Source organism: Neovison vison, chromosome 5 (assembly GCF_020171115.1).
Source record: "Neovison vison isolate M4711 chromosome 5, ASM_NN_V1, whole genome shotgun sequence".
Classification (NCBI taxonomy): Eukaryota; Metazoa; Chordata; class Mammalia; order Carnivora; family Mustelidae; genus Neogale; species Neogale vison.
Genome location: NC_058095.1, coordinates 165,141,400 through 165,169,351, shown reverse-complemented (window position 1 = coordinate 165,169,351; position 27,952 = coordinate 165,141,400). Strand labels below are relative to the sequence as shown.

Below are 27,952 nucleotides of genomic sequence, written 5' to 3'. Positions count from 1 at the left end.
TCTTCCTTGCACATCTCAAGTTCTGACTCCCATACTTCTGTACGTTTGCACAAAGCAAATAAAATACAAGGATCCGGGTAACACTTTGAAGCAGCCATCTCCCTACATTAGCACATCAAAGGAATCTTAAAACATAACCCAAACTGCACAAGTTTCTCAGAAGCAGTCCAGGGTAACGTGGATTATGTGGGAGACGCAAACGCCACAGCCCAGCAAAGGCACAACGGGAACAAAGCAAAAGCACCCTCCAGCTGGGCAGTACCCATACAGGGGCACGCGCAACCTTTCTGGACACACCTGCACACACTCATCTCCCCAGCGTCCTCCGATCAGCAACTCAAACTTACCAAGCTTCGATACTGGCCCTGGAACAATTTTGAAGTCCGGCTGTGCGAAGGCTGAGTTCCCAGGGAGTCAAAAGACTTGATCCGATGAGATGACGGCCGGGCACACACGGAGTCACTGCCCAGGCCGATGTCTGAAATGGTGGAGCAGAGAGAGGAGTGAGCGGAGACGCTGGCGGGCACGCACCCTCCCCGCACACCAGGCTCTCAACAGCGGCGACCCCCGGGGGACACACGGCACAGGCAACAGAGCAGCCCACGGATGCAGCAGCGCCGACGGCCCACCCGAGACGGCCTGCACACGCTCCGGAAACTGACCGGACCCAACTACTCATCAGTTCTTCAGTGTAATTTTCAAATGTCTTTCAGGTTTTGTCACTTTTTAATATCTTCCGGTTCACATGGAAAACACAAGCCTCTCGAACTCAGAGCGGCCCCCCAGCACTCCCAACACAGCAGCCCCGCCGTCCCACGACTCCAGACAGAGCCTCGCGCGGTAACCAGCAGGAACTGTGTGCCACAAAGGAAGACTCTTACTTTAAAAAAAAAAAAAGAGAGAGAGAAAAATCCCCTTAGAGCTTTTAGCTAGAGACCCTTCTGAGGACTCCCCAGGAAGGGTCTGGGATCTGAGGAAGCCCAGGGAAGCCTGTGTCTGCCTGTGTGGGGCACGACTGGGGCTGCGCTCCCGGGAGCCGAGCAGGGCGGCGTGTACCGAGAGGGGCCCACTTCCCTGGGCTTCTGTCTGCCCTTCCTGCTGCCCACGTGGCTCGACAGACACTGGGGTCTGCTGGAGGTCCTCAAACAGCCTTGCCAGCCGCGAGCATCTCCAACAGGCCGCTGCCATCGTCAGGTCCTACTTCAGACCTTTCTACCACAGCAAGGCACAGCCTGGGCAACCTCGAGCACAAAACCAGCTCCTCAAGGGCATTTCATGGGGATTCTGCCCGCAGTGGTGACGTGCCGTTTCCTGTTGTCACCGGACTCCACCTTTCAAGGGACCATTACTGCAATGAAGGGTCACAGGACATCCCCTTCCTTCCCACTTTCTGCCCAGTCAAAAGGCAAGTGCTCATCGATATTCCCAAAGAACACAAGCGGAACATGCCTCTCTCGACAAGCCCTACAGGCCAGGAACCAACAGCGGCAACTGTGCTGTTATTCAGTCTTTAAAACAGAGATGGAAAAGGACGGTCACTTTCATCACGCTGACTTGAGTGACAAAATTTAAGAGCACACAGCCCAAAACAAAAGCAAGAAGTTCTTGGGGTGCCTGAGCGGCTCAGTCGGTTAGGTGTCCAACTCCTGATTTCTGTTCAGGTCACGATCGCAGGGTCATGGGATCGAGCCCTGCGTCAGGCTCCACACTCAGCAGAGTCTGCTTGCGATTCTCCCTCCCCCTCCCACTGCCTCCACCCCTCTTGTGCACAGGCACGCTCTCGCTCTAAAAAAGGGGGGGGGGCTTCCCAAGTGAGAGGCTTCCAGTGTCAACACTGAAAGGAGGAGTACCAAGTTTATCAGGTTTATTTTGCAACATTCCAAACAGGTCTTTGTCAAGAACACCTTATATCTTCTAAGTGTCCAGTGCTCTAAAGGGTACGTGAGACACTTGTGCACAAGAGGGGTACAAACAATGGTATTGTGCCCAGGAGACATCAGATCCAGGCCACGTTTGGGACGAGGAGCCCCGACCCGAGGGCATGGACCAAAGCTGCCCCAGGGCACCCCCCTTTCCTAAGCTGGCACCTGGTCTTCAACCGCAGGGAGATCCAGCAAGCAGCAGCAAGGCCAAAGCGGCCCTCCTCCCTCCTGAGCAGCCACCAGAGGCAGAGGCCCCAGGGCCAGAAAGGTCTCTAAAGAAAGACATGCGGATTGCCTCTGTGTCTGCCACTCTCGTTCCTGTCTGCAGGAGATCCCTATCGGTCCCCGGACACAAAACTGGGGCTCGGGTGGTCACTGCAGCAGCTGACAGGCAGGACCCGCACAGCAAAGACACGCAGACGTGCCTGCCCTGCGTCGGCTTCCTCCGTCCGAGTCCAGTGCTCTAAGACTTCCGTCACTGCGTGATGCCTGGTCCACACCTCTCCCTAATCTGGCTGTTCACATTAAAGCTGCCTCTGTTACAGTGTGTGACAAAGGCGGCAGCTTCAATGCCTAATAACCTTTAAAGAATGCCCTGAGGTCCTGTGTGCTAACCATCCAGTGGCTGAATAGTGCTGTGTGTGCGTCTTTGCGTCCTTTCCCTCCTCCATCTGGGTCTCCCCCTCCTCCTGGCCTTAGAACCCCCTTCCCTCCTCCATCCGGGTCTCTCCGTCCTCCTGGCTCAGATGCTCACTGACCTTCCCACACTGGCTCACATAAGGTCTGAACTCATCAGTGGAGCCAATCCCCCAGATACTTCTGCCTCAACGGCCCTAGGTTTTCAACTTTAAACTGCACAGTCAAGCTGGGAAAACAGAGCCATATCAACAGCCCTGCCCGGGGATGGCAAGCAGTGGCAGGGGGTCTGGGTGGCAGCCACACCTCTGCGCAGGGAGGGGGTGGCACCTGGACAGCCATCCCAGCAACCAAGTTCTAGGAAGGGGCACCTGAGTCCCTGAGCACAGTGCACCCCAAGCTGGACTGCAGCCCAGTGTTCTGACTGCTCCCCCCACATCCCATCTGAAGGGCCAGGAAGAAAAGGACAAGAGCCCCTCGCAAAATACACGGGAGGTTTCTTATCAAGAGACCTCAAGCTCTAACTTACTCCAGTAAATCTGAACCTAAAATGTATAAAAATAAATGGATGGGCGCCTGGGGGGCTCAGTGGGTTGAAGCCTCTGCTTTTGGCTCAGGTCATGATCTCAGGGTCCTGGAATCACTGGCTCTCTGCTCAGCGGGGAGCCTGCTTCCCTCTCTCTCTGTCTGCTTGTGATCTCGGTCTCTGTCAAATAAATAAATAAATAAAATAAAAGTAAATGGAAAAAGAAAAAAGGACTTTAAAACACAACAGCCGCTAAGTCCTTTCCGATCCACACAGCTCTCTACAGACAGCTGCTCGGTGCTCAGGGGGCCGGCGGGGCTCCCTCCATGAAATCCGCACAGAAGCTCTCCTGCCCTCACAGTGTCGGGGGCCCAGCTCCACTCAGAGCCCCGGCATCCTCTTCGCCCTCAGGAGGCCTGGCCCAGGCACGGCTTCCCTTCACGAGCCAAGCCAACGGCCACTCCCCTGGTCATGGTCACACCTCAGAAACACCACCGCAGGCGCACTCTAGCCAGCAGCTCCGACCAGCACGAACTTCATCAAGACCCAGAGAAGCGCTTCTAGCTCCAAGCCAGCCCAGGAGTATGCCCGCACCAGGAACATTCCTCCTCCGCTACCGTTTCCGCTAGACATGCTTCTGCCCACAGAAAGGAGAACACCCGCTACCCGCCAGAGGCCCCAAGAGGAAGACTTTGATCGAGTAAGGAAAAAATACCACAGCAAACTTCCGACCGAACATGTAATGTGACAGCTTATTTTTACAAGTCAATAATGCCCATTGTTGCCTCATCAACCACAAAGCAAATGTTTCTGCCCTTTCGCCTTCCCGCCCCCTCAAGTTCAGTAAAAAAGTCTTACCTGCTGTTACTTTGTTTAGAGTCACTAAGGAACTGAGGACCTTGTTAAAATTCTGCCCCTGATACAAATCATTTGCATCAAATGTCTGAAAGGAAAAATTAAACAAGTTAGTAGGGTCTCATAGGTTGGGAGCAGGATAAATGAAGTTCTCACAGCAACGAGACCACCGTGGCAGGAGGGAGCCGCCGAGCAAGTCCTGAGATGCAGGCCAGCCGGGAGGGGCAGACCAGGGGACGCGGCCGCCAGCAGAGGGGCAGGGGTCCGACCGGGTTCCCTCACCCAGGCACGCGCTGATCCCGGACCCAGGCCGTGAGACCAGCTTCGTAACGGCCAACTCCCCACACGGCGCCCACCCTCTGCGAGCTGGGGAGGAGCCCTCCCAGCCAGGGAGCTGCGGCTGGGGGGCTGGGGGCCCTCGGTGGGCCTGAGCTGCCTCCACAAACCCACCCCAGCCACAGCCTGTTCCACAGTGAAGCACGGCAAGAGAAACATGGAACTGGCAGCACGAGGAAGGGAAAAGAGAAGCAGGTTCCAGAAGAGGGACAGCTCGGGGTAGGGGAACAGGACACCTCCACCGTCCAGGCACGGCCCTGAGGCCAGACCAGGACTCTGTAGTCTGCATCTCCTGCGACCCCGGCCGCCTGCAGACCAGGCACGCGGGAGGGTCGGCCTGGCACTCTCACACACGTACACACGGTGGCCTGTCCGGATACCTGCCGGCCGCCGCACGATGGGTGTGCACACGCCAGTGCACGCAGACCTCACTCCCAAATACTGCCTGAACACTACACACAGCTTCTGATCAGGGAGGAACCTCCACAGGAAAACTGTAGTCAAGTCACCCACAAATGCGCCAGGACATTTATGAAAAGCTTTCTTTCTGAGATGTCGATAACAGAAATGTATTTAGATACCCAAACGTAAACCGTGTCAACAGCCTTCCAAGTTTCTCACACTAGGACGAGAATGCGCAAGCATCAGTCATGCCAGGAAGGAGGAGCGGGAGGAAGAGGGCCCCAGCTTCCTCTCCAGGCTGCCTGCCTCTCCCCCCACTTCCTCCACCTCACACGTCCTGCCAGGAACCCTCCACTCCTGCCTCCCGCACCCATCCCTTAACCCTTTCTCGCAGGCCCTCTCCTGGCCACACTTCCCGACCACACTTGGTGAGGTGCCCTTAGCAGCCTCCCCAGTACACCCGTGACCACGAGCAGACACTGCCCTACACTGGAAACTCCAGAGCCCAGATTTCACAACACCGAACGGGGAGCGAAACGGCCAGCACGCAGTAAGAACTCCGCTGTTTGCTGAGGGGAAAATGCGCCAGTCGACGCACCCACCGGCCCAGTGGTGCCGCGCGTCCCCACGAGGGGCGGGCACGGCAAGGGCCGCTAAGATGCGCCGTTCCGACGCTAAGCACCGCCTCCCTCGAAGAACCTCCAGTTAATAGCCTTGTGCATGTAGCTCCAGGAAGGGTAAACATCAGGAGGTCCAGTTTACTTAAACCAGGAAACCAGACCTGGAGGACTGCAAGAAAGGAGGCCCTCACGCCACGGAGTCAAGTGCGGAGCCGGACGCGCGGCTTAGCCTGCCTGTCTCAACGCTGGAAGAGGCTGACCGGGGCCCCAAGCGCAGGAGTGTGGCTGGATCGTCGCCTCCCGTGCAGCTCCCGATGCTGCTTCCCCCACCGCGGACAGACCCAGTCAGGCAGATCTCACACCAGATCCTTCCGGTCAAAGCCCCCTCAGAACACAGCATCTTCAGAATCAGCTTCTACGACACAATATAATTCATTCATTGTATATTCAAGAAATTGAATTGAATATTCATTGTATATTCAAGAAACTGCAAGTCAAATGAGAGCATGATGTAGGCTGACACGTCCATCTACAATTTTCAGTGTGTTGGTTGTTTTGTTTTGTTTTTTAAGGGAATTAAGAGTAAGAACCTCAATAGGTCTCGGCTTCCTAAGTGCAGAACACGAACATCCCCTTAGCCTGTGAAATGCAGGAGAGCTAATCAGGCCCTTCAGCTCTAAAGCTCTCATTTTAGAGACAGAAAAACGAAATGTGGGGCATTCTACGAGAAGAATTCCACTTAAAGTCTACTAACCTTCATTGTGGTGAGACAGCGGCAAGGCAGAAAACCCAGAAAAACAGGATGCTGAAACCGAGGTTTCCTGTTATTCCAGAACTATATATCTCACTTGGACACCGGGAAGCGTCTGGTTGGCTGCCGCCGCCCGCCAATGGGCTTCCCCGTGACATCAGAACTTGCGCGAACTCACATCCGCGCGCCGCTCCTACAGGAAACGACACAATGCGAGACTCGCCACGGAGGAAGCGCTCACATTCCGGCTCGATGAAATGTTCTGACTGAAACCTTTCTCTAGAAAGAGAGAGCCGACTCTTTCCTGAATCAGGAATCCATCCCACAAAACCCAAAAGCAGACAAATCGTTGAGTTCAGTCGGCCACGCGGGAACAAGGGCAAAGCCTCAGGAGGACTTTTACAGAAGGACCTCGGCAAAAGTCGGCGCCCGTGGAGCAGCCCCGGGACACTCAGCACCCGAGGGCACCCTAAGTCCGTTGCCCCAAGCCCAGCACACGTCCACGATGGCTGCGGTCGCGAGCCAGCAGGACGGAAGGAAATGAACACCAAGGTCCGCCTTTCCTCAGGTGGCCCCGGGAGCAGCGGTTCTCAGGGGAGGCCGCGTGCCAGAATCTCCAGGAATTTAGAAAACCAAGATACTCAAGCCAAATCCCAGATAATTAAATCAGCATCTCTGAAGAGCGCCTCCCCCCGCATCAAAATGTTCACAGTCATGAATTAAATGTACAGCAGAATCCAATATTCTCCAAGTAAAATTATTCTACCAGTTCCCCCCCAGAACGGTAAAACATCTGTAAAAAGTCAGTAAGTTTGATGTCAAGGGAAACACAAGAGTGACACACGGCACACACAAAGCACAGGGCAAGGCGGCGAGAAGGGAGCGGGGCTGTGGGTGAGGCATGGGGGGCCTCCCTGCGCTCACCGAGGGAGCCGCCCGCCGCCTCGGCTGGAAGGCTGCGCCCGCCCGTTACAGCCTCCGTCTCCCGGAGGCACCGACAGCGCGGCCCCTCCGGCTCCTCATCCTCGGCCCGGGAAGAACACGCCCCGGCGATGAGGGGGCAGGAAACAGCAACATGCTCGCACCTCCCCTGCTGGAGAAGGAACGCGATTTAAGAACTCAGACTCCTGCGCGCCAAGCCTGTGGTTTCCTGCGAGACGCACCAACCGGTAACTACGTTTTACCCAAGGAAACCGTTTTCTAAAACGCAGTTACCAAGCAGAAAGCGCCCTCGATGACGGGGCTGCCCGGGGCAGAGGCCGCACACAGCAGGTGGAGCAGGCGGCGCGGTTATCCTGCCGGGTGCTGCCCGCCCGCCCCGCGCGGCCCGGCTCCGGCCGGCTCCCGCACGCGCCCCCACGCGAGGTGCCCCCGCGCCATCCGAGGGCTTGGGCTCCGGTCCCGAACTGCCAGCCTTCCAGCCGCGGCTGCCGACAGACTAGCCCTCTCGCTCTCACCTTCCCACCCCGACGGCGCGGACGCCGCAGCACGCCACGGCTCCTGGAGGGAAACACAGCAGCACGGAGCGGGCAGGGCGGCCTCCAGCTGCACTTGGGGCAGCTGCTCACAGCTGGGGCGAGCCGCACCTGCTGCCCGGGCTCGGCACCGCCCAGCAGCCGCCGCTGTGTGCAGATGCTTCCCCGGACGTTGCCTCCCTGCGCTCGACTATCCGAAGCCCTTTCACGCAATTAACTCTCAGGGTGGGACGCACAGCCGACCTCACCCCAAGCCCGTTTTTTCACACACAAAATCCAAGCAGCACAGGAGGCAGAGGCAGGGGGCGGGCAGCGTGAGCCTCGGGGCGGCTGCTGTGAGCGAAGCAGATGCAGGGCAGAGGACGCGGCCAGCAGCGGAGGGCGTGCTGCTCCCCACAGCTGCCGCGGCACCCCTGCCGCAGGGCCTGACGGTGGAGACACACCTCCTTGCAACAGGAGGGAAAGGATAGTCCTTCTGAGATTCTCAGACTGGGGGTCCCATCTCCCCCACCCGGAAGGGGCTGCTAGGAACCTGCCGACACAATCTGCAGCCCAAGGAGGGCCAGCCTGGCCTGCCCCGGACTCCAGCAGAGCAGCGGCGGCAGCCGCAGGCCTGCTGCACACAGCACTCCCCTACGTCGTGGCCCCCAACTCGGGATCAGCTAGATGCCCCAAGGAACATGGGGCTCCCTTACAGCTGCAGCCTCCGGAATGAGCTCTGATATGACCGCAAATCTACCAACTGCCCGTCAAGGAACGACGGCTGTGGCTCTCTCCACCAATCCCTCCACCAAAAATAGCAGGAGATTAAGACAAAATTAAGATGTTCTGAAATTCAAGTTGATGACAGCGTATTCCACAAGCACAACTGCAGGCAGAAAGGTCTAAAAGGAAGCATGCCCGTACAGATATGAGAGAATCACCCCAAAACTAACGACTTCCTTCATTGGGGAAAGATGCCAAATACCAAACAGATTCTGGCCAAGAACATATCCTCGATCCAATCAAAGCAGGGCACTGTCGCCATCTTTCTAAAAGCAGAATACTCTTCCTCCTAGGCTTGGCCAAATGCCCCCAGGCGAGTGGGGGGGGCAGCACAGGACATCACAGACAGCACACACCTCCAGGGACACCTCCCTGCTCCCTGGCCAAGCAGTGAGGTCAGGGCAGAGACTGGGGCTCTCGGCGTGACGCGGCCATGTCCTCCAGCCACGCTCGCAGACCAAGCCCCGACCTCCGCGAGGGGAGCCTGCGGGGGTGACGCTCAGCGTCACCGACAAAAGAAGAATGTCACAAAGGCAGCTGACACCAAATGCTACCAGCGAAGGCTCCAGGCTGTTTCTCTCCCAGCACTGGCTAGTCCTGGATGTCCCCGTTCAAGGTACAGTTTGGACAGAATCTTAAAAGAAAGGGAAGATGGACAAAGTGCTCTGAACAAAGCAGCACAGGCAAGACACGAAGTGCAGACCAGACAGAAGGTGGGCCCGGCGGGCCCGACCGTGGCTGCCACACACACAGCCACCTGACAACGGCGCCGCTCGAAGAGAACAGGAAAGTCAGTCTGCGAGGGCAGATGTAAACCAGCACCGCCCCAGACAAACCAGGCTCGATGGCCCCCCAAATCGAGGCGCCCCCAGATCCCAACAAGTTGGAGGGCAAGGCGGGACGGCAGGCGAGCACGGGCCTGCCGGCCTCTGGAAGCTCGGCACGCGGGCCGGCACTGGCCTCGCTGGAGAGGGGAGACTCCGCTAGCCCACCTGCCAGGGCACCTCTGACACACAATACCACTTTAACGGTGCCACCTGGAGGACAGGCAAACCAGGGTGGAGAGAGTTAGCAGAGGAGAAAATGTGGGGGAGCAGGGTGATGGGGGCAGGTTCAGAAGCTGGTCTGAGCCGTCTGTAAAGGCTGAAGAGGAAATCAGGGTGGGGGGTGCTTCACGACACCTGGAAGGAGTAAGGCACTCCTCTGTAGCGCAAGGTTCCAGGGGAAGGAGGCCCCAGGCTCTGGATGACAGGTCGGGCCACAGCAAAGGGCCACAGGCCTGGCAGGACCCCCTTCCCACCCTCGGGCAAGAGACGCGCACACGTGAGCTGCAGCCTGCCCTCGGAGGAGGCCAGAGGCGCAGGCTTGGTTCAGGAGCACCTGCCACAGGAGAGCAGAAAGGACCTCGGGAAGAAGGGACAGCACGTGTGGCCTCAGATGTGGCGGCGCTCAGTAGCAGATGGGAGGCAGCGGGGAGAAGGTACGTCATCTGTGCCAGAAGGACACCATCTGGCCTGACAGGCCACCTGCCCAGCATCCCTTCCTGATCTGCCTAGCAGAGGCCCAGGGGAACCACCTCCTCAGAGCACCCGCCACCCTGACCACGCCCCCCCAGAAACACTGTCAGTGACATCCCCAGAACGGGCACCACAGGCCACCAAAGACCTGAGTACCTGGCCCAGATTCACGCTCCCAGCCTTAATTCGTGCGAGTCCACAAGCTCACTCTGTACTGCCACAGTCCCCCTCTCTTCGGCCACACCCACTACCAAGTTCAGCTCCTGAACGAACGCCAAGAATCAGGAAGGCTGTATGGGACAGTGGGGTTGTGTTGCACAGGTCAGCCAAGCATCCCAGCATCCACGTGGCAGGGCAGTGGCGGGGGGGTGACCTGTGTGGACCTGCGGGAGCGCCCAGCACGTAAACGGCCCCCGATACCAGAGGGCCGTCCGAGGAGAAGGAGGCACCGGGGTTTTCAGGAAAGCCTTAGCCAAGAGAATATTGTTGCAAAGTAAACGGGTTTCAAAGGCACAAGTTCTAAGAGCAGACGCTGACCCGATCCAGAACGGTCACACCCATCACACTATTTCCGGACTTCTCTAACTCAAGGTCAGTGCAGCTCCCCATGCCCGCCCACCCACCACCATGCCTTCCCATGGGCTCCGGCCAACGAGCTGGGAGCCCAGGGACGTGCGCCCGCTCTGAGCAGGACAATGCAGGCCAGCCAGCCCCGAGCAGACGCCGGGGCCCTCAGGCTGTTCCAACCCGCCTCCCCGGCCTCTCCCTCCGCGGACAGCAGCAGCAGCTCCCGCTGGGGCCTCGCATCAGCCTGGATGGAGAAAGCAGAGCCTGGGGCACAGCAACACCCTCTGTGCAGCTAACACAGAGCCCGAAGGCTGGACCTCTGGGGCTGCTGCTGAACACATCTGGCGAGAACGGGCGAGAACTGGCGAGAACGGGCTGCACTTCCCCAGCAGAAGGGATTCCTGGCAGGGAGAGAGTCGGTCTTCAAAATACAGACAGTAAGCGAAGCGGCCGGGCCACTCCAGCCACGCTGACATGAAGGATGAGCGGAAACCTCTCTGGCTGAGACACGGACGTGGCTGTTACTGCAAACAGGGACAGCTGTGCCTGCGGAGTCCTGCTCACTCCAGAACACAGTGTCCCTTCCCTTCGCAAGCTCCGGCCACATCATCACGCCAGGGGTGAAGGCAGAGGCTCGGCAGCAGCCTCCGACAAGGGGTCTGCCCGACAGCCTGACCTCGTTCCTGCTCCTGCCCGTCCCCGGGAGCCTTGGCCTGTGCCCGGGGCCCTACGAGCCACCAGAGGGCATCACCATCCTCACCTCTGAACGCCCTAGTTGTGTCTACACACGTCAGTCACACCCCGCGGCTTAAACCAGCTCCCTTACAGGTGGCGGCTGTCGGGAGCTCCAAGCAGCCCCACTGGGGGAGCACGGCCCCAGGCCCTCAGACAAGGGGCCTGAAGGCGTCCCCAGGGCTGAGTCTGGCCCAGAGCTGTGGAGGGAGGCCGCTCGAGTCCCCACAGCAGTGAGGCCAACTTTAAAAGGAGGGGTGCCGGCACGCGACGGGAAGGACACTGCGACGCCTGCGCTCAGGAACGGCCGTGGAGCCGCAGGGCCGTGCCGATCGCGAGGTGGCCCCGGTGACGCACCACCTTGAGGAGGGAGGACAGGGCTCGAGCACCCCCGCACGTCCTCCCGCTGCGGGAGTCCTGCCCGCGGCACACCAGCTCAGCTGGCTCCACGTTCACGGACAGTCCTGGGTATCAGAACGACCCCCACAGAATACAAAAGCGAGCATCAGAGCACAAAGCAGATGGTGTTACCGTCACACAGCGACGAGGTCGTCCGTCAGACCTTCCGCTCCTGACAGCGCCGGCTGCTGTAACTAACGAGTCCGGACAGCACGGAAGCCGGAACCTGGGGGCCCTCCTGGCACCACCCTCCCTATGTGCGGGCTGCAGATTCGGGAATGCTCTTCCCGGCGAGGCAGCACAGCCAGGGGCCACAGCCGACAAGCCTGCCATCTGAGCAGCGCATGGCTGGCCTGGAGTCACACGTCACAAGGCCACAGCTGCCGAGGCAGAGCAGCACGGAGAGCCGAGGGCAAACCCGCGAGGACCCCGCCAGCACCCCGGCTGCAGACGCGGCCCGGAAGACGCGGCAGTGGCGGTCTTCAGGATCCCTCGGCCGCTGTCCGCACGCTCCCCGGAGGCTCAACCTCCACGGCTACTCAGCCGACCCCCGACCGCCCCCCACGACCGCCTCTGGCCGCCGGGGCCCTCCCGAGGAAGGAAAGAGGCCACGGGCAGAGGACACCCCAGGCCAGACGCAAGAAGAGAACAGCGGGGAGTGGAAGGAAACACGTGGACACGGTCAGGGCCGGCGCCGAGAGCCCCCAGGTGCGGCCGGCCGGGCCCTTCTGCCTCACCGGGCACGAGTCAGCGCCTCCAGGGAGTTTCTGAGAAAGCTATTTTTGAGGCAAGAAACTTACTTTTGGCACAGTTCTGGAGTGTGGCTCGCAAAGTTTAAAAATACAGTTCTGTCCTACCACATTGTCAAAAGGAACCTGATTTTGTACGAGACGACTGGAGAGGAATCTTGAAGTCGGGCTATTTAAGTGTAATGCAAGCGGTCCGGACCCACCGGGTGCGTGCAGAACAGGGCCCAGCACGGATTTCGCCTCCTTGGCTTCTGTAGGGTTTCTTCATTCTGCCTACTCCTACGCTCCAGGGATAAAATTAGTCCGACGACGGATTCTATCAATACATACGCGGTCACCCAACATGGCCCCAAGCGATTCCGCGCTGTAAAATGAGAATGAGAGCTCATCTGGGTTTGTGGTTTCCACTGTAGCAACGCCCAAACACGAAAAAGGACAGGGACCACCCATGTAAAAAGAACCCCAGACACATCTTTTAGGGAGCTTCCAGGAATAGGGGGTACAAAACCCTGCGGAGGGCGGGAAGATGAGCAACACAATGGAAGCATCCGTCACCCTCCACGGAGGAGCAACCACCGGAAAGGCTGAAGCACCATCAGGCAGGGAGGCCCCTGGGTGCTGTGAAGACTTCGAGACAGCTTTGTTTTACTAAGGAGAACCGGGCTCCCAGGCTCCAGAAGACTGTGTGACAAAGTTCCCAGGAGAACAAAGACGGGAAGCAGCTCAGTCACTGCATTTTTCCTCAGCCACGTGCGCGCCTGTGCACAGGTCCGCAGCAAGCAGGCCCGTGGGAAGCGGCCGTGACCTCAGATGCGCCCACCCAGATGCAGCACGTCACCGGCCTGCACCAGGCCCTTAGTCTGCCTGCCAGCGCCAAGGAGGCAGCCTGCAAAGAAAAGCCATCCGCCAGTTGTCACACAGGGGTCTGGGCAGATGCACGACCTGCTAGAGCTTACATTAAGGTAGCGGTGAACCTTTAGAGCCCAAAAGGTACTGAGTACATTGCATTAAAAACTTAGAGCTGGGGCGCCTGGGTGGCTCAGTGGGTTAAAGCCTCTGCCTTCGGCTCAGGTCATGATCTCAGGGTCCTGGGATCGAGCCCCGTATCGGGCTCTCTGCTCAGCGGGGAGCCTGCTTCTCCCTCCCTCTCTGCCTGCCTCTCTGCCTAACTTCTGACCTCTACCAAATAAATAAATAAAATCTTTAAAAAAAAGACAAAAAACCTTAGAGCCTATAGTTAACAAAACGCAAACCTGGATAAAGGGCTCAGAAGTGGCAGAGTAAACACACGTTACTCTCATCCCTCTCGAGGTTCCACCAAAATGACAGAAGCAGCTTTAATAATAAAGCGATCTATCCCGGTGCTACAGGCCCTATGGCTAAGGCCCTAAGCGATCCGGAGGCAGCTTCAGGAATTCTTGAGACCAGAAAGCAGATGGGTTCCTAAAGGCCCAGCATTCTAACCAAGGTGGGACAGCATCCCCAGCCCTGCCGCAGGGCGCCTCAGCCCTGCCCCAGGACACGGCAGCATCAGGACTGGAGCACCTGCTGCGCCACAGCAGCCCCTTCCCCAGAAGCTACTAGAAGGAAAGACCCCAGTAAGGAAAGCCAGCTGCCTGCACTGGGCCCTAACAAGTGACTAGTTCCAGGTGCTACTAGACCCACGAAACAGACACAGAAAAGGAGAAAGTAGGTGGTTCTTCCCAAAATGAAACAGCCTAAGAGTTCCAGCACCAATGTCAAACCCAGATCACCCCTCACTGGCGACAAGAGAACTGGGATACACAGAGGCATCCGTCTACCTGCCCACAGAGGGCATCCAGACCCTCCCCCCAGATCTCGCCCACCTGCTCCCAGCCTCAGCCCTGCAGTGAAGCCATCCGCCCCCCTCAGCTCCACAGCTGTGCATGCAGGTAAGCTACCGGGTCTTTAATCCATGGTCAGAAATAGGAGCCCACAGACAGCCAACAGCAAGGAGTTGAAAGACACTGCCCTATTCCTCCAGCAAAGTGCAGCTGGAGGCCCCGGGCACGCCACACAAAAGCGATGCTAAGATGACCCACAGCTGGAGGGAAGCAGACGCTTTATTCAGGGCCCAAGAAACATGGCAGCGGGCTGTCTGGGTTTTGTGAGGTTTTTGTTTTGTTTTACTTCAAAAGCCCCAGACTGAGTGAAACCCACAGCCCAGATGCACCGAAGAGGACAAAAAACCAGCCCCAAGAAAAGCTTGCCTTCTCTGGCCAGAGGGCCAGAATAGGGTCACTGCAGCAGACAGGAAACTTGTAGACACTAACCCTGCCCACTGAACACCAAGGGGGAACACGGCCAATCCCCCAACGCACGGCCATAACAAAGTGCCCCTCTCTCCGCCCTGCTCCCAAACCCCATGGAGTAAAACGGGTTCTTCCTCTTCCACACAGGAGCAGGCTCGAAGATTTGGACAAACGGAGAAATACAGGCTTCCGGCGTGTTATTTACATTTTTTAAAGTACTGAAAAATTAAAAATCACCAGCCAGCACGACCAGCGAAAACCGGGATCCAGAGCTGCTGCAAGGGGCCAGGAGGCAGGGCGAGTGCACTAAGCATCTCCTTCCTGTGAGGATCCCAAGGAAGGCAGCCCCAGGGGGATAGAGGAGGAAGTGGATCAGAAGCCCACCATGTGGTGAAAATCCAAAGGGCTTCGCGACAATCAGCTATTACAAGGACAAACGGAAGAGTCTCTCTAAACGGCTCAGTGCCATGCAGAAGAACTTCCCACCAGGTAGGAGAAATTTTAAGTGGTCAGAAAAGACAGCGGTTGGTGGTTAACATGAGACTTGAATAGATGCCATCAAAACACTCAGACAGACGTCAGATGAGGAGGATCTCAAGGGAAGTCCCATTTGCCAGAGCGGCCCGCGTGAGCACGAAGACAGAACAGGGCGACAGTGACCTTGCCGGCACACTCCCCGCCGGAGTGCTCCATCCTTGACTGGCCGCCATTCTCAATGTGTTCTAGAATGCTTGGGCACCCGTCAAGACCAAGCACCCTTCCCTGCCTATTATAATCCCCAACACTAAAACTTCCTCAAGTTCAAGGGTATCACATATCCCAAGAAAGGAGGACCCAGAAAGCCGCAACTCAGACCCTCCTGCATTCCTGTTCAGGACAGTTCATCAGAGCCAGGCGGTATCGTTGGCTCAACCGAGCCGGGGCCAGCTAGGAAGCTGAGGCCGGCTCTCCCACCCCAGCCTCTGCCCGCGCACCTTCCAAGCCTGGCCACCGGAAGGGCCTCTCTCTGCAGCCCAGCCCCACGCAGCTGCCCCTCTTGCAGGACTTACAGCCTCTCTCAGATCTCAGGTACACGTATCTGCTTTTCCTGCCACGCCAGGCTCCTGAGGCCGCCCTAGAGGCATGCTGTGCAGGTGTTCGTCCCTCCGGGCAAAGCAGAGTTGAGGGACATCCTCATCAACTGTCTGCGGACTAGTTATCGTGGGGGAAACGCTTCGCCATCCTCCACATGCCACGAGATACAAACCGGCCGTTACCGCGCAGCCGCAGTGCGCAGCTCTGAACTTAGCTCTACCTCTCTGCACGTCTGTCACTCTTCCTCATACACACCACTGCCTGCTCCGTTTGAATCAACCTTCCTGTTCACTCCCAAAGTCCACCCAGACAGAGCGCAGCTCGTGGTGTCCACAGCAGCCGGGGGCTGACTCCGGCCGGCTGCACGGACAGCAGCACCGAGGGAACGGCGAGCCCAGAACTGATGGCCCAGCCCACAAACGGCCCCGGGTCATCTTCAGATGCGTGAAAGCAGAGGTGCTCTCTTCCGCAGACGGAAATACACACCACTGTCCTAGATGCCAGACACCGCCCTCGGAACCGGAGTCCCCAGTGCAGTGCACGCCAAAAGGCCCCACGACCACCTGCTGCCACCACGACAGCAATTAGCTCAGGTAGGATCGTCACGGGATGCTAAGAGCATCAGGTGGAAGGCTCTGGGCACCCCCCTCACAGCTTACACGGCAGGCACAAAGGCGAAGGGCACCCTCGCGGTGCACAGACCTGCAGGCGTCCGCTTAAGCCAAGGGTCAGAACGGAGCCCCAGCAGTATGACGGGTCACATAAGCACTTCCCGACAGGCTCCGTGGAAGTTCGGATCACCACCGGGGTGGAATCCTTACCTCCGCCGTTTAACTTGATCCCGATCCCACCCAGACCCCAGGGCACGCTACGGGAAACCACTCCGGCCTCCTCAAAAACACCGAAGTCCTAATCAATGACAAAGGTGGAAGAAGGTTCTGGAAACTAAAGAAGAAGGTTGTCATTTTAAAGACGGACATGCCAGGTACTCAGAGGCCAGTATCCTGAGGTCTACTACACAGTTTAATGCCCAGCAAAACAGAAGCACCTAAATACTTAACGGGACCAAGTGTCCAGACGGGAAGCGGAGTGAAGGCACGGGGCCTCGCACATGTCCTCCACACGGTCAGCTTCAGCAGTCCCAAGGCAAGGGCAGAAGGCAGATTAGGAGGGCAGGTTAGAATCTTTTAAGTAGAAAAATAAAAGCATTCCCTCGCCACCCACAGAAGGCCTCAGAAGGAATGATCCCAACAGGCCACGCGTCACTTTAGGGTTCCCCGAGGCTGTCCCGCCCACCTCCTCCCACCCCCATGCACTGCGTTGGCCGCACCCTGCAAGGAGAAGGCTGGAGGAAGGTGCCCTTCCCACCCTGCCCGTCCAAGCTGGGCAGGACCCTTGGCTCCCGGCAAGCGTGGGCAAAATCACCACAGTCCCCTCTCCCAGCCAGAGCTCTCCTGACCTCACCAAACCCAGATCTGACGGACTCAACTGCGTGACCTTTAGAAACCCCACTACGGGAGTCAAAACTTCTCCAGGAGGACCCTGGAATCCATATTTTACAAGCTCCACACTCCACAACCTCAGTGGACACTACCTGCCAGTCCCCCCTGAAGGGCAGGGGCCACGCTCTCAGCCGCGAGAAAGTGGGAACACTAATGCCCCAGCAAGTTCTGTCTGCACCTCAAGGACAGACCCGGGAGTTTCTCTAAACTACTTGAGAAAACACTCAGCACACGCGGATACAAAGTAGGCTGGAAATACAATTTCTGGCTAGAAAATCCCTTTTGAAAAAAATCATGCTAAGGGCAAATTTCCTATCCAAATGTGGTCTGAGAGGCCTTGGGTCTGGTTTTGCTTCGTCATCACTCCCTGGGAACTGGTCATCTCGCCGGTTCCCAGGACCTAAGGTTGAGTTCCTCAGGGACGCAATCCGCTTCAGGGCAACTACCTGCCAGGAAGGGGGGCTCCCCTTCCCAGAAGGTCAGCAGGGATTTTGTCTGTTTCTAAAACCGCAGTAGCGCGGTGAGGACCAAGACATTCAGAGCAGCCTCAAGCAAGGGGGGAGAAAGGAGAAGCGGTCAGAAGGCACCACCCTAAGCGACTAGCATCTTCCCTGGGCAGAGACGTCTCTCCGACCATACACGCCTCAGCTCCCGATTCAGCTGCTCCCACTCATCAGTCCCGACTGGTGGTTTTCCCACAAGGCCGTAGGGGAAAATAAGAAATAGAGCCTCGATAAACCATTTTCCCACCCGTTGGCCGACACTGGCCATCCTAGTCAACTGCAAAGCAGAAACTACACATATAACCTGGTAGTGTTCAGGAGAACGCGTGTTTCGTACACAGAAACCCCTTTCCCAGGGGTCTAGGCTAGCGAGAAGCCTTCCCAGCGACACTGCGGACAGGCGGACAGGTGCGGGTCAGCCGAGCCAGCCCAGGCAAGCCCCAAACCCCCAGAGCAGCAGCCCCACAAGGGACAAGGACAAGCACGGCGCACGCCCGCCCTCACGGAGCACAGCCCTGCCGGCACCCCGCATGCGCAAAGGCGCGTCCGAGCCGACTCCTCTCCACCCGACCTGTTTCCGAAAACACCAACGGACTAGGGCCGGCTTGCAACAAGCATCTGGACCCCTTCTAGATTAGGGAACAGAGAGCTTCTTCCATACACACAGGCCCAGCCCTGCCGGGATCGTCCCAGGGTCCCCACAGCTGCGGAGGAGGCAGGAGGAACCCCCCGGCCGTGCCCCCAAGCCTCTCCAGCCTCCCTAGCCCCGGCTCTCAGCACACAGCACTCGTGACGGGACCCACGCCGCTCCGTGCCGTGAGCCGGTCAGCACCCACTCCTCGGGACACCGCAAGCGCTTCAGCACCCCTGGGGCAGGACGGCCAAGCGCAGGGGGAGCGACAGGCGGAGCGGACACGGCTCAAGTCCTGGGAGGGGCCGCCCTCGCCCTTCTGGACGCAAGCCTCTGGGTAACGGGTGCCCGACCAGAGCTACTTTTCAGCAGGATGGTGGCACGAACGGTGACAAGGACAGGCCGGCGGACCACTGGGCCGGAGGCCACCTGGGGCGTCCCCACACGGCAGCACAGCGCGAGAACGAGGACTCGCCAAACTCCAGGCGGAGTCCAGGTCTTCCTTGAACGCGAGCAGCCAACGGCAGCGCAACAGCAGGGCCCTGGCCACCGCCACGCTCCTGCCCGTAGACGAGAGAAGCATTTCTGCCCACTGGCCCCACGCGGGACCGCAGCCCTGACCGCAGCACGCCTGGCTGGGGCATTCCGAGGAGAAGGACCGACCCGTGGTGCTCTGGGTCGAGTGCCGTGGGTCTAGCTGGCCGGACGATGAGCCGCCCTCACGGAAGGCAGCCACACCGGCTCGGTCAGAAATGGGGGACACCACTGGGCATGCTCGGGACTACGCCCTCACTCTCCTGCCACACGAAGACCACCTCTTCTGTCTCACAGACATGACCATCTCCCTGCCGCTTCCACCCGTGCTCACGTCCCCACAGAGCCGGCGCTGCCCCCGTCATGCTCACGCAGCACGAAGACACCCCGGAACTGTGGAAGGACCCCAGTTATCTCAGGCACCCTGTGTCAATTACTCCCTTAGCGTAGCTGGGGCAGGAGGTACTAGTCGGTTCTCCCCACTTGCTTTCACGTGGCTCAGTTACAGGTGGAAAGGAGGCAGGGGCCACCAATCTGTCAGTGCGGAGCCAGGACGAACCTGGTCACCGGACACCACGGCCTCACTCCCAATACTCCCCGGCAGGATTCCAACAGGTCTTCCCAATCCACCCCAAAGCCCGGGCTCGGAACGTGCGAGGACACCACCGAGGGAGCGCGGGTACCCGCCGCAGCAAATGGGACTCTGCAGGTGTACCTCGGGACAGGCATCCGCTGAACCTGAGCGAGTTCGAGCGGACACGGGCCAGGGAGGCCCCAGCCCCGTCTACTTATGAGTCCTTCGGAACAGCCTCCCGCCGCTGGGAGCAGAGAGTAGAGCCAGACGTGTGCAGCAGGACCGGACACAGGTGCACTGCTGCTGGGAGGAAGATGAAGGGCCTGTGACGCAGACCCGAGCGGCTCCCAGGGTGAGGGGCGACACCCCGCCAACAGCACCAGGAAACAGGGCCCCCCGTCCCAAGCACTAGTAGTGAGTTCCCCCAACCACCTCGGAGCACCCAGCGGCCGCCTGTCCGTGAGACCCTGCACACAGCGCCCAGGCAAGCTCCCCAGACCCTAGGCCCTGCCGTGGCACCGCTGAGCGGCCCCATCTGTGCTGACTGGTTACGCTGGCTGTCTTCCAAGGACAATGCAAGGACAAAGATCAACCTTACCGAACAGCTATACACCTGCTGAAACCAAAAATTCTCTAAGAGATCTATACACTCAAGTTACTTCTCCCTTTGGCAGAAACAGGAATTTCTCACTCAGCTGACAGATCTGGGGTAACACAGGAGACTCTAATGAATAGAATTTAATTTTATTGATCATGAGAAAATACAACTTGTTCTTAAAAAGCTCGTATGAGCAGCCTTTTGCTGTTCCGGAAGCAATACTTCAGGGCTCAGTTCTCCCGGCTGAGCTTAGGAAGGTCAGCAGTGAGCTCTGATGCCCTAGGACGGGGCTGGCCGCAGCAGTGCTCCCTGGGGCACACAGCACAGTGGGGGAGACACATTTCCAAACGATGCAGGACAAACATTATGGACCAGAACCCATCTGCACATGCAACTGAAGTCAGCAAATGAAAGGTAACAGGGTCTTCTGCTACGCCACTACCCCGCGGCTCCCACTCAACTAAGCACGTCCTCACGAAACAGCCCCATGTCCGAAACGACCGGGCCGCCTCCCTGGACAGTCGCTAACGACCAGGCCACCTCCCCGGACAGTCGCTAACGACCGGGCCGCCTCCCCGGACAGTCGCTAGCCCCCCTTCTTACAGAAGCACCTTTCACGAGGAAGCTCCAAGAGGGAGCTCTGACAAAACCCAACGCCTACAAACAGATCAAACAACTACAATTTCGAAAATAAATGCCTTTTGAGAGCAAGAAGCTAAGATTATCAACAAAAACAAATGTAAAAATACCGCAATATCCCACCTTGTGCCTCTGCGACCACAGATTCCAAAACACAGGGTATCGCCCTTTCCCAACCCTGTATTTTGCCAAAGAAAACAAATCCCAAAGGGCCTGAGTGTCTCCCATTGCCGCGGACCCTCCCACACTCCATCAGGCGGCCACCATCATTCACACCCAATTCCCTGGCACGCACGCTGAGGTCTGGCCTGGGATGAGAGACGTCCACCCTCAAAGCACAACTGCGCACAACGAAGTCATCAGTCCTGCACGTGGTCACGGTCCTGCACATGGACCTGCTCCAGCTCACCGTGGCCAAGCGCGCGGGCCCCAGAAGCACAGGCCACCCCGAGGAAGCACAGCCACGCGGCCCCGCGGCCACCACGACAGGAGCCGCAGAGATGGAGGCCGCAGCCATGTGGGTGCACAAAGCGGCACGCCAGTGACTGAAGCTGAATCACCACCCGCCACTCCTCCTGGTCTCACGTGCTCGGCACGAAGCCAGAGCCAGCACTGGGGACAGAAGTACAAGACAACCACCCGTGTGCGGGGACCGCCCTCACACTCACGGGGTACACACGCGGGCACCCACCGCACACCGTGCTGCCCGCCGCCACAGACCCCTCCCCGGCCCCGTCAGCGGCCCCCAGAAACCGGTGCGAGAGCAGGGGCTTCCCGCGGGCAAGCAGCGTGTGCACACACGAGAGGCAGGCGCACATCCCGGCCCAGGCCGCGTTGGAGTCGGGCCTCGCCGACCTCCACCGCCGCAGGCCTGACGCAGCAGCACACGGGACCCAGCAGACTCCCGGACTCAAAGACAAACGGCCTCTCCTGCTCAGGCCGGAGCCTGGTCCTCCACGACTCTGCTTCCACACCCCACGCAGCCCACATGGAGGTCACCCCCACCTTCTGCGTGGAACGGGAACACACACTTCCAACCACGGATGCTGTCCTCGCTGGGGCTCAAGGGCCATCACCCCTTTCCTGCCATCGCCTCTTCGGGTCCTCTTGCTTTTGCCCTTGACTCCCTGTACAGTCTGCACCCCAAATGACAGCCAAGATGGTTCAGAGACTCTGGTCAGACCACCTCGCCGGTCTGCCCCGGCAGCCCCCACATCACCGAGCACAGGCCCGCATGCACGGGTGACGGCAAGGACCGCTCCATCCTCTGGCCCAGCACCGCCCTAGTCTCCTGCCCTGCTCCCCCTCGCTTCCAGGGAGTCTGGATTTCAGCCTAAGACCGGAGCAGACTCGGAGTCAGAGCAAGACGCCAGAAGTCAGATTTGCATTTGAGGGAGAGCAGCCTGGAAAAGAACAAGAGAGGCTAGACTGCCACGGGGCCGCTGTGGGTGCCGGCGGCCAGGCCAGACAGCTGGCGTGGGACAAGAGGCAGCGAAGAATACGGCGGCATTCGGTGAGAGCGGGGTAGGGAAAGGAGAAGGCGGGAGCCGCTCACTGTGGAGGCTCTGGGGCCTGCCCGCCACCCCCATCTCAGCCCTGGGCCCTCCCCTCCACCCAGCAGCCCGCCAGGCCAACCTAACGGAGGCACAGACGACCACCTTCCGGCAGCATCTCCTGGGAACACAGGCGTGTCCCACACACACCTCTGGGTCTCCGTCTGCTCTAGAACAGGAGACGAGGCCACAGTGAGCTCCGCCCGTCCCTCCCGCCCCCACCCCTGCTGTGCTCAAGACCCGGCCTTCTGCCCCAACCCGGGCTACAGCCAGGACCACAGACCCCAGCCAATGAAGGCCAAATGCCACACACCCCCACCCCCACCCTGCCAAGGGGAAGCGGATGGGCGGCCGCAGCCGCAGCAGGGGCAGCGGACGTGCAGGGAAGCAGAGCCGCCTTCTCGTTGTCCCGCCGCACACGGGAAGCCACGCCAGTACCTGGCGACGAGTCAGGATGCAGTTCTAACAGGTAAGCCGGGCTGAAACGACGGTCAACAGCTGTCCCAGGAGGCACCCCAGGCAGACCTCAGGCAACTGTCCCCCCAGACAAAAGCCCAAAAAGGGAGAGGAGAATCCTGGGCTCAGTCCTGGTGCTGCACTGGCAGTTGGCTGGGGCGGCAGACTATGCCCTGGAAACGACCATCCCGACCTGGCAGGAACCTTCCAAATATCCGGCCCAACGCCCTGCGTCTGGCCCAGTCCCCTTGGTGGAGGCAGCGAAAACGGACACACACAGCCGAGACTCCTCCTCCCAAGGGGACACGCAAGCCCACCCCCACCCCCTCATGTACCCCAAGACCGCAGGACTGCCTTCTCCACAGGATCCCGCAGAAAAACAGAGCCCTGGGTCTCTATCTTGGGTCCTGCCGAGACCACAGACAGGGAAGGTGGCACCTTGGACAGCGGGACAGGTCCTAGTGCCCCAGAGAGGACACGATCCTGACTTTGCCGGAGAAGCAGCACCTCACGGCAGTTCGCTCACAGCGTGGCGGACAGGGGCCGAGGTCGGGAACTGGGTTTCACTACGCCACCTCCCCTCAGTGGGTCAGGGATGCAGCGCTCCGGGATCACCCAGCCCACCAGGCCTGTGCTAGAGACTCTACTTGGCCTCAGGCCAACAGCACACAGGACAGGAATTCACAGCCTGTGAGCCCCCTTTGTACCCCTTTTCACCTCTCCCTTTTTACACTCGGCTCCAGGTCCCAGCACTCGCCTCTCCTCGGGGAGGGGCACACGGACTGTCACTGTTCAGCAGGCCTCTGGCAAGCTAGGCCAGTGGGGGGGGCCCACCATCACTAGCCCTGGACCTCGGGCAGGTGCCTCTCTCCCAGCGCCTTGGGTTTCTAACCCCAATGTGGGGACACTATAGATACAACCTCATAGGGGTGCCCTAAGATCGAGTGGGTCGGTAAACACAACAGGGTCCCAAACAAAACGGGCACTCAGCGAACACCTTACTCCTGTGATCTCTCATACGCCTCTAAGAACCATACCAGCAGGGAAGACCAACCCCCCAATACGTATGGGCCAGCACACATGAAATGCAGACCTCCTGAAAACGCCTTAGAATTTCACATGCTGCGAGCAGAACACTAAGCCAAGTACAGAGCCCTACATGACTGCACGGGGCCACCCACAAGGCCTCCCCTGCCACCAGCTAAACTCAGAACTTACCTCTGGCCCCTGCCAGAAACAGTCCAACAGTGCGGCTTTGCCATCATTGCACAGCTCAGCTTCCTGCTCTCCAGGCAGCAGCACGCATGCGAGAGCCTGCCCAGGGGAACCACCAGACCCGAGGACAGACTCTGCACACGCGCCTGCCGGGCTGCGCCCCGAAACCCACAAACCACCCCAGATCCTTATCTGCAGAACACCTGTGAGTAAACCAAACAGTACGTATGAAATGCACGGGATTGTTGCTTGTGTTCGATTAATGTCAGTGCACTGAATTTCAAGGATGACAGCCTGTCAACCCATCTTTAGACTCAGGCCATCCAACACAGAGACCGCCCCCCACACAGGCTGCTGAGCACTCGAAACGCGGCTGATCCCAGAATGCGAAGAGCTGTGAGTGTGACAGAAACAAACCGAATTTCAAAGACTTAACATGCAAACAGTATCTCAAAGCTTTTATATTAAGTACATGTTGGAACATTAAGGATGCTTCATGTTTTTCATTTCACGGAGGTACCGAAAGCATGAGAACGGTGAGCGCGGGTCACATCACACTCGCGGGACAGCACCACCGAGACGACGAGCCACAGCGCAGACCGGAAGTGGAGGGAAAGCCTCGTTATTTACTCTGGAAAATCAGCCTAGATACCGAGGTGACGAAGAGCTCACCCCATGAAATAATTTGGCAAGACACAAAGATGTAAGACAGAGGGTCAAACTGGGACACTTTTTGCCAGTAAACTAAACAGAACCAGAATATCTAAACAGAATTCAGCTTTCTTCACTTCTGAGCACCTACAAAATGTGCAGAGAATACGCACCTTCCGAACTGAACTCCACCCCCTCACACAAGAGGCAAGTTCTGACAAAGGCATGGTGAGTAAACCTCAAGAGCTTTATCGATAACAGCCAAACCCTGCGGCATGACCAACCATTTCCAGCTTACCACTGTGCCACCAGCGAAGAGGACCAGCCAAGGAAAATACCGCCCCGCGGCCTCGACACACCTCCGCGCCAAGTTGTAGTAAGCAGCTCCACGATGCATCTGCCTCAATCCAAGACAGAAGTCACACCTGCTGGGGGACTGGTCACTTTTGGGCATTCCATCCGTAGGAAAAGGACTACGAATGCACTTGGGATTTCGTTTCAATTAATTCTAAAACCTCTGTCAATAAACTGTTTGAAGTTTCATGTAAACATGTTTTAATTATGACCCTATTTTTAAATATTCTTTTGGACAAAATTTCAATCACAACCTGGACTAAAAATCTCAAAGAGCATCAAGCATTATACATACTATCATAAAATAGTCTGTCCTTCCCTGCATTTTTGAAGAGTTTTCGGAAACACGTGTAAGACAATGTTTTCCAAGACCTCCCCACGAACTACATCAGCCCAGCTGACTCCAATGCTGGAGCGCCCACCTGGGCTCCTTTGCCTTCCCCGGATCTCAGAGAAAGCGCCTCCCTTGCGCGCAGAGGGAGGCGCTCCTGGAGCCGGAGCACTGGGCCGCACAGCGCCGCCCGGACCTCATGCAGAGCTGCAGGAGCGGAGCATGGAAAGGCCGGGAGGCAACACGAGACCCGTCTGAGGTCTGCAACCTCTGTCCTCCAGTGCCAGCGTGCAGTGCAGGACATCTGGAATGTCCCCCAGCTCCATGACCACCTACCCAGAAACGGGGGCACCATGGAGGATACTGAGGAAAAAAAACCCAAATGTTTATCCCAACAGGCTTCTTTATGCCCCAGAGCTCAAGAAAACACACGGCAGGTACAAAGAGTGTCTGCCCACTGCTGCTGGCAAGGTGGAGGAGGACAACTCGGGGGAGAGCTGGGCCAGGGTTCAAAGTGTTTAAAAGCCCTATACCTTGAACTTCATAGTGCCCCATCCAAGGATTAATACCGATGCAAGGCCCCAACAGTGGCTCGAGGTTAAGTGCTGAAAACGCGGACGCACTGGGCTAGGCTTCCTCACTGCCAGACCATGGCTGTGCTAAGTCGTGGTCAAGACAGAGGAGCAGAACATGCGACATGTGGAGTCCCTTAGAAAAGGGGCGCCTGGGTGGTTCAGCCATTGTCTTCTTCAGCTCAGGTCAGGTTATGATCCCTGCATGGGGTCCTCGAATCGGGATCGCGCCCTGCATTGGGCTCCCTGTTCAGCAGGAAGCCTGCTTCTCCCTCTCCCACTCCCCCTGCTTGTGCTCCCTCTCTCCCTGTCTCTCCGTCAAATAAATAAAATCATTAAAAAAATCGTTCACAAATAAAGACACAATTGAGAACTGAAACAAGAAACAAAATGGAGACTCTGGAAAACTATACGACAGAGCACTTAGTCCCCATTAGCAAGACTCGCTCTCTGGCCTACGTCGCACGTAGGTCTAGGACAATGCTGTCCTTGCTACGTATACCAGGCAAACTAGCGATTCTCAACATAATATTCCCAAAAGTAATTGGAGAACCACAGTACCAGCTTCTCCGTCAGTAAATTTAAGCATCAACTTTAATTACCCGAACAGTTCTAAACAGGGCATCTCTCGGATCTCACCTTAGTCCACCCTGAGGAACATGGGGGGGGGGGGGGGCTGAATTCTTGTCAAATCCCAAACTATTTCAAGGAAATGAAGAATTCAAATGAGATGCAAGATCAGTACAGTAGCAAAGAGAAAAACAAAAGGTCGCCCAAGCCACAGGTGTGGTTTTCCCCCAGTTGTTTTTTCCCCTAGTTTAAAAATGTTTTCCAACTAAAAACCTAAATTGTTTCTCAAGGGTTAATAAATGCAAACTGCATAGCGTTCCTTTAAAATTAAAGCTCCCTCCGTAACCAGAACCACCTGCTGGGGGAAATGCCTGGTTTTCTACAGTTAATTAAGAGAACTGATAGTTCAATTCCTCTTTTCCTTTAAGAAATCATAGCATGGTTTAAAATAGTAAAAAACAGCATACTTTAAAACTTAGTATAGTAAAAAAGTGGTAAAAGAAATTACGAAAAACAATCCATTACAAACGTATTTCACTCTGAACTCTCAGAAAAAAAGCACCTTGACACATTCTCGAACAAAAGCTAACTTGGAATTCAAGCTCAGTTTTAAGGATTGGATCTATCCTTTCAAACAGTTCCTCTCATCTTTCAGAATGCATAAAAATAAAGCCTGGAAAGCCTAGAACACATATCAAAAATGCAAGTTCCCTTTCTACGTCGTTTTCTTTAAAGCCCCTGGGGAACTGCTGCAGCGGGTCGGTGCGCAAGGCCAGGTCAAGGGGCTTGGGGACAGGCCGGGCCCTTCACACCACGGAGGAGATCAAGTCTGGAGCCCAGCTGGGTTCACACCACACCAAACTCCTTTCCCTGGGTGATTTCCTAAGGGGGGAGGGGACAATCAAAGCGACAACAACTTGAGGGTTTTGATGTGCAGTTTTCTCACTTTAATTATCTCAGGTAATTAAAGAGTTTTAAGTGTGACTTTCAACTGAGCTTGGAAGAATAAGAACAAGGTGCCCATTTACTAGAAGAGATAATTTACTCTTTAAAAACGAGTCATCCCAATTTCCTTGTAAACAAACAATGACTAGGGGTGCCTGGATGGCTCCGTCGTTGGGGGTCCCAGGGTCCTCGGATCGAGCCCCGTGTGGAAGGGAAGCCTGGTCCTCCCTCTCCCACGCCCCCTGCTGTGCGCTCTCTCTCGCCGTCTCTGTCAAATAAATAAACAAAATCTTAAAACTACTATCAACTACAAATTTACTGAAGGCCTATGGTATGCCCAGAACCGTTCCAGGGGCTCAGGACAGGCTAGTGACCTCTTCCAGTGCGTCTTTAAGGGAGCCTGTCTAGAGAAGAGCTGGAACACGAAATTCCAACAGCAACTCTTGAACGTGAAGGAGGAGCGGTTTTTAAGTCTCCCCTTTCAGACGTCCTTACAGAGTCCCACACAAACCTGCACGAGTATCATTTAATATGCAAACTGAATTTCAAACTTAGCGCAACACCAAGCAAAACTTGGCTGGAAAAAATCCGTCTCACAACAGAAGTCCGGGAAAAGCAAACCTTGCGGCCAGCAGCGCGTGTGCTCACAGCCCAGTAAGCAGCCAAGGGTAAAACAAGGCCCTTCTGAACCGCCGTCTCCCCTCCCGAACAGCCCTTCGCTCGCG

The 27,952-nt window shown here is 57.3% G+C and overlaps 1 protein-coding gene across 4 annotated transcripts in view; it reads right to left on the bottom strand.

Moving 5' to 3' along the window:
- The window catches only part of ARHGEF7 (Rho guanine nucleotide exchange factor 7), a 119,658-nt gene that overhangs the window by 62,874 nt on the left and 28,832 nt on the right, over positions 1–27,952 (bottom strand). For 3 of the 4 annotated variants that reach the window (XM_044250126.1, XM_044250123.1, XM_044250125.1), the window contains exons 3-4: positions 3,943–4,027; positions 348–478 (exon numbers count right to left, since the gene is read on the bottom strand). In XM_044250126.1, coding sequence (XP_044106061.1) covers positions 348–478; positions 3,943–4,027 — 216 coding nt within the window. Of the gene's footprint in view, positions 1–347; positions 479–3,942; positions 4,028–6,051; positions 6,133–27,952 lie in introns of those variants that run through there. The other variant, XM_044250124.1, reaches the window with a different exon arrangement.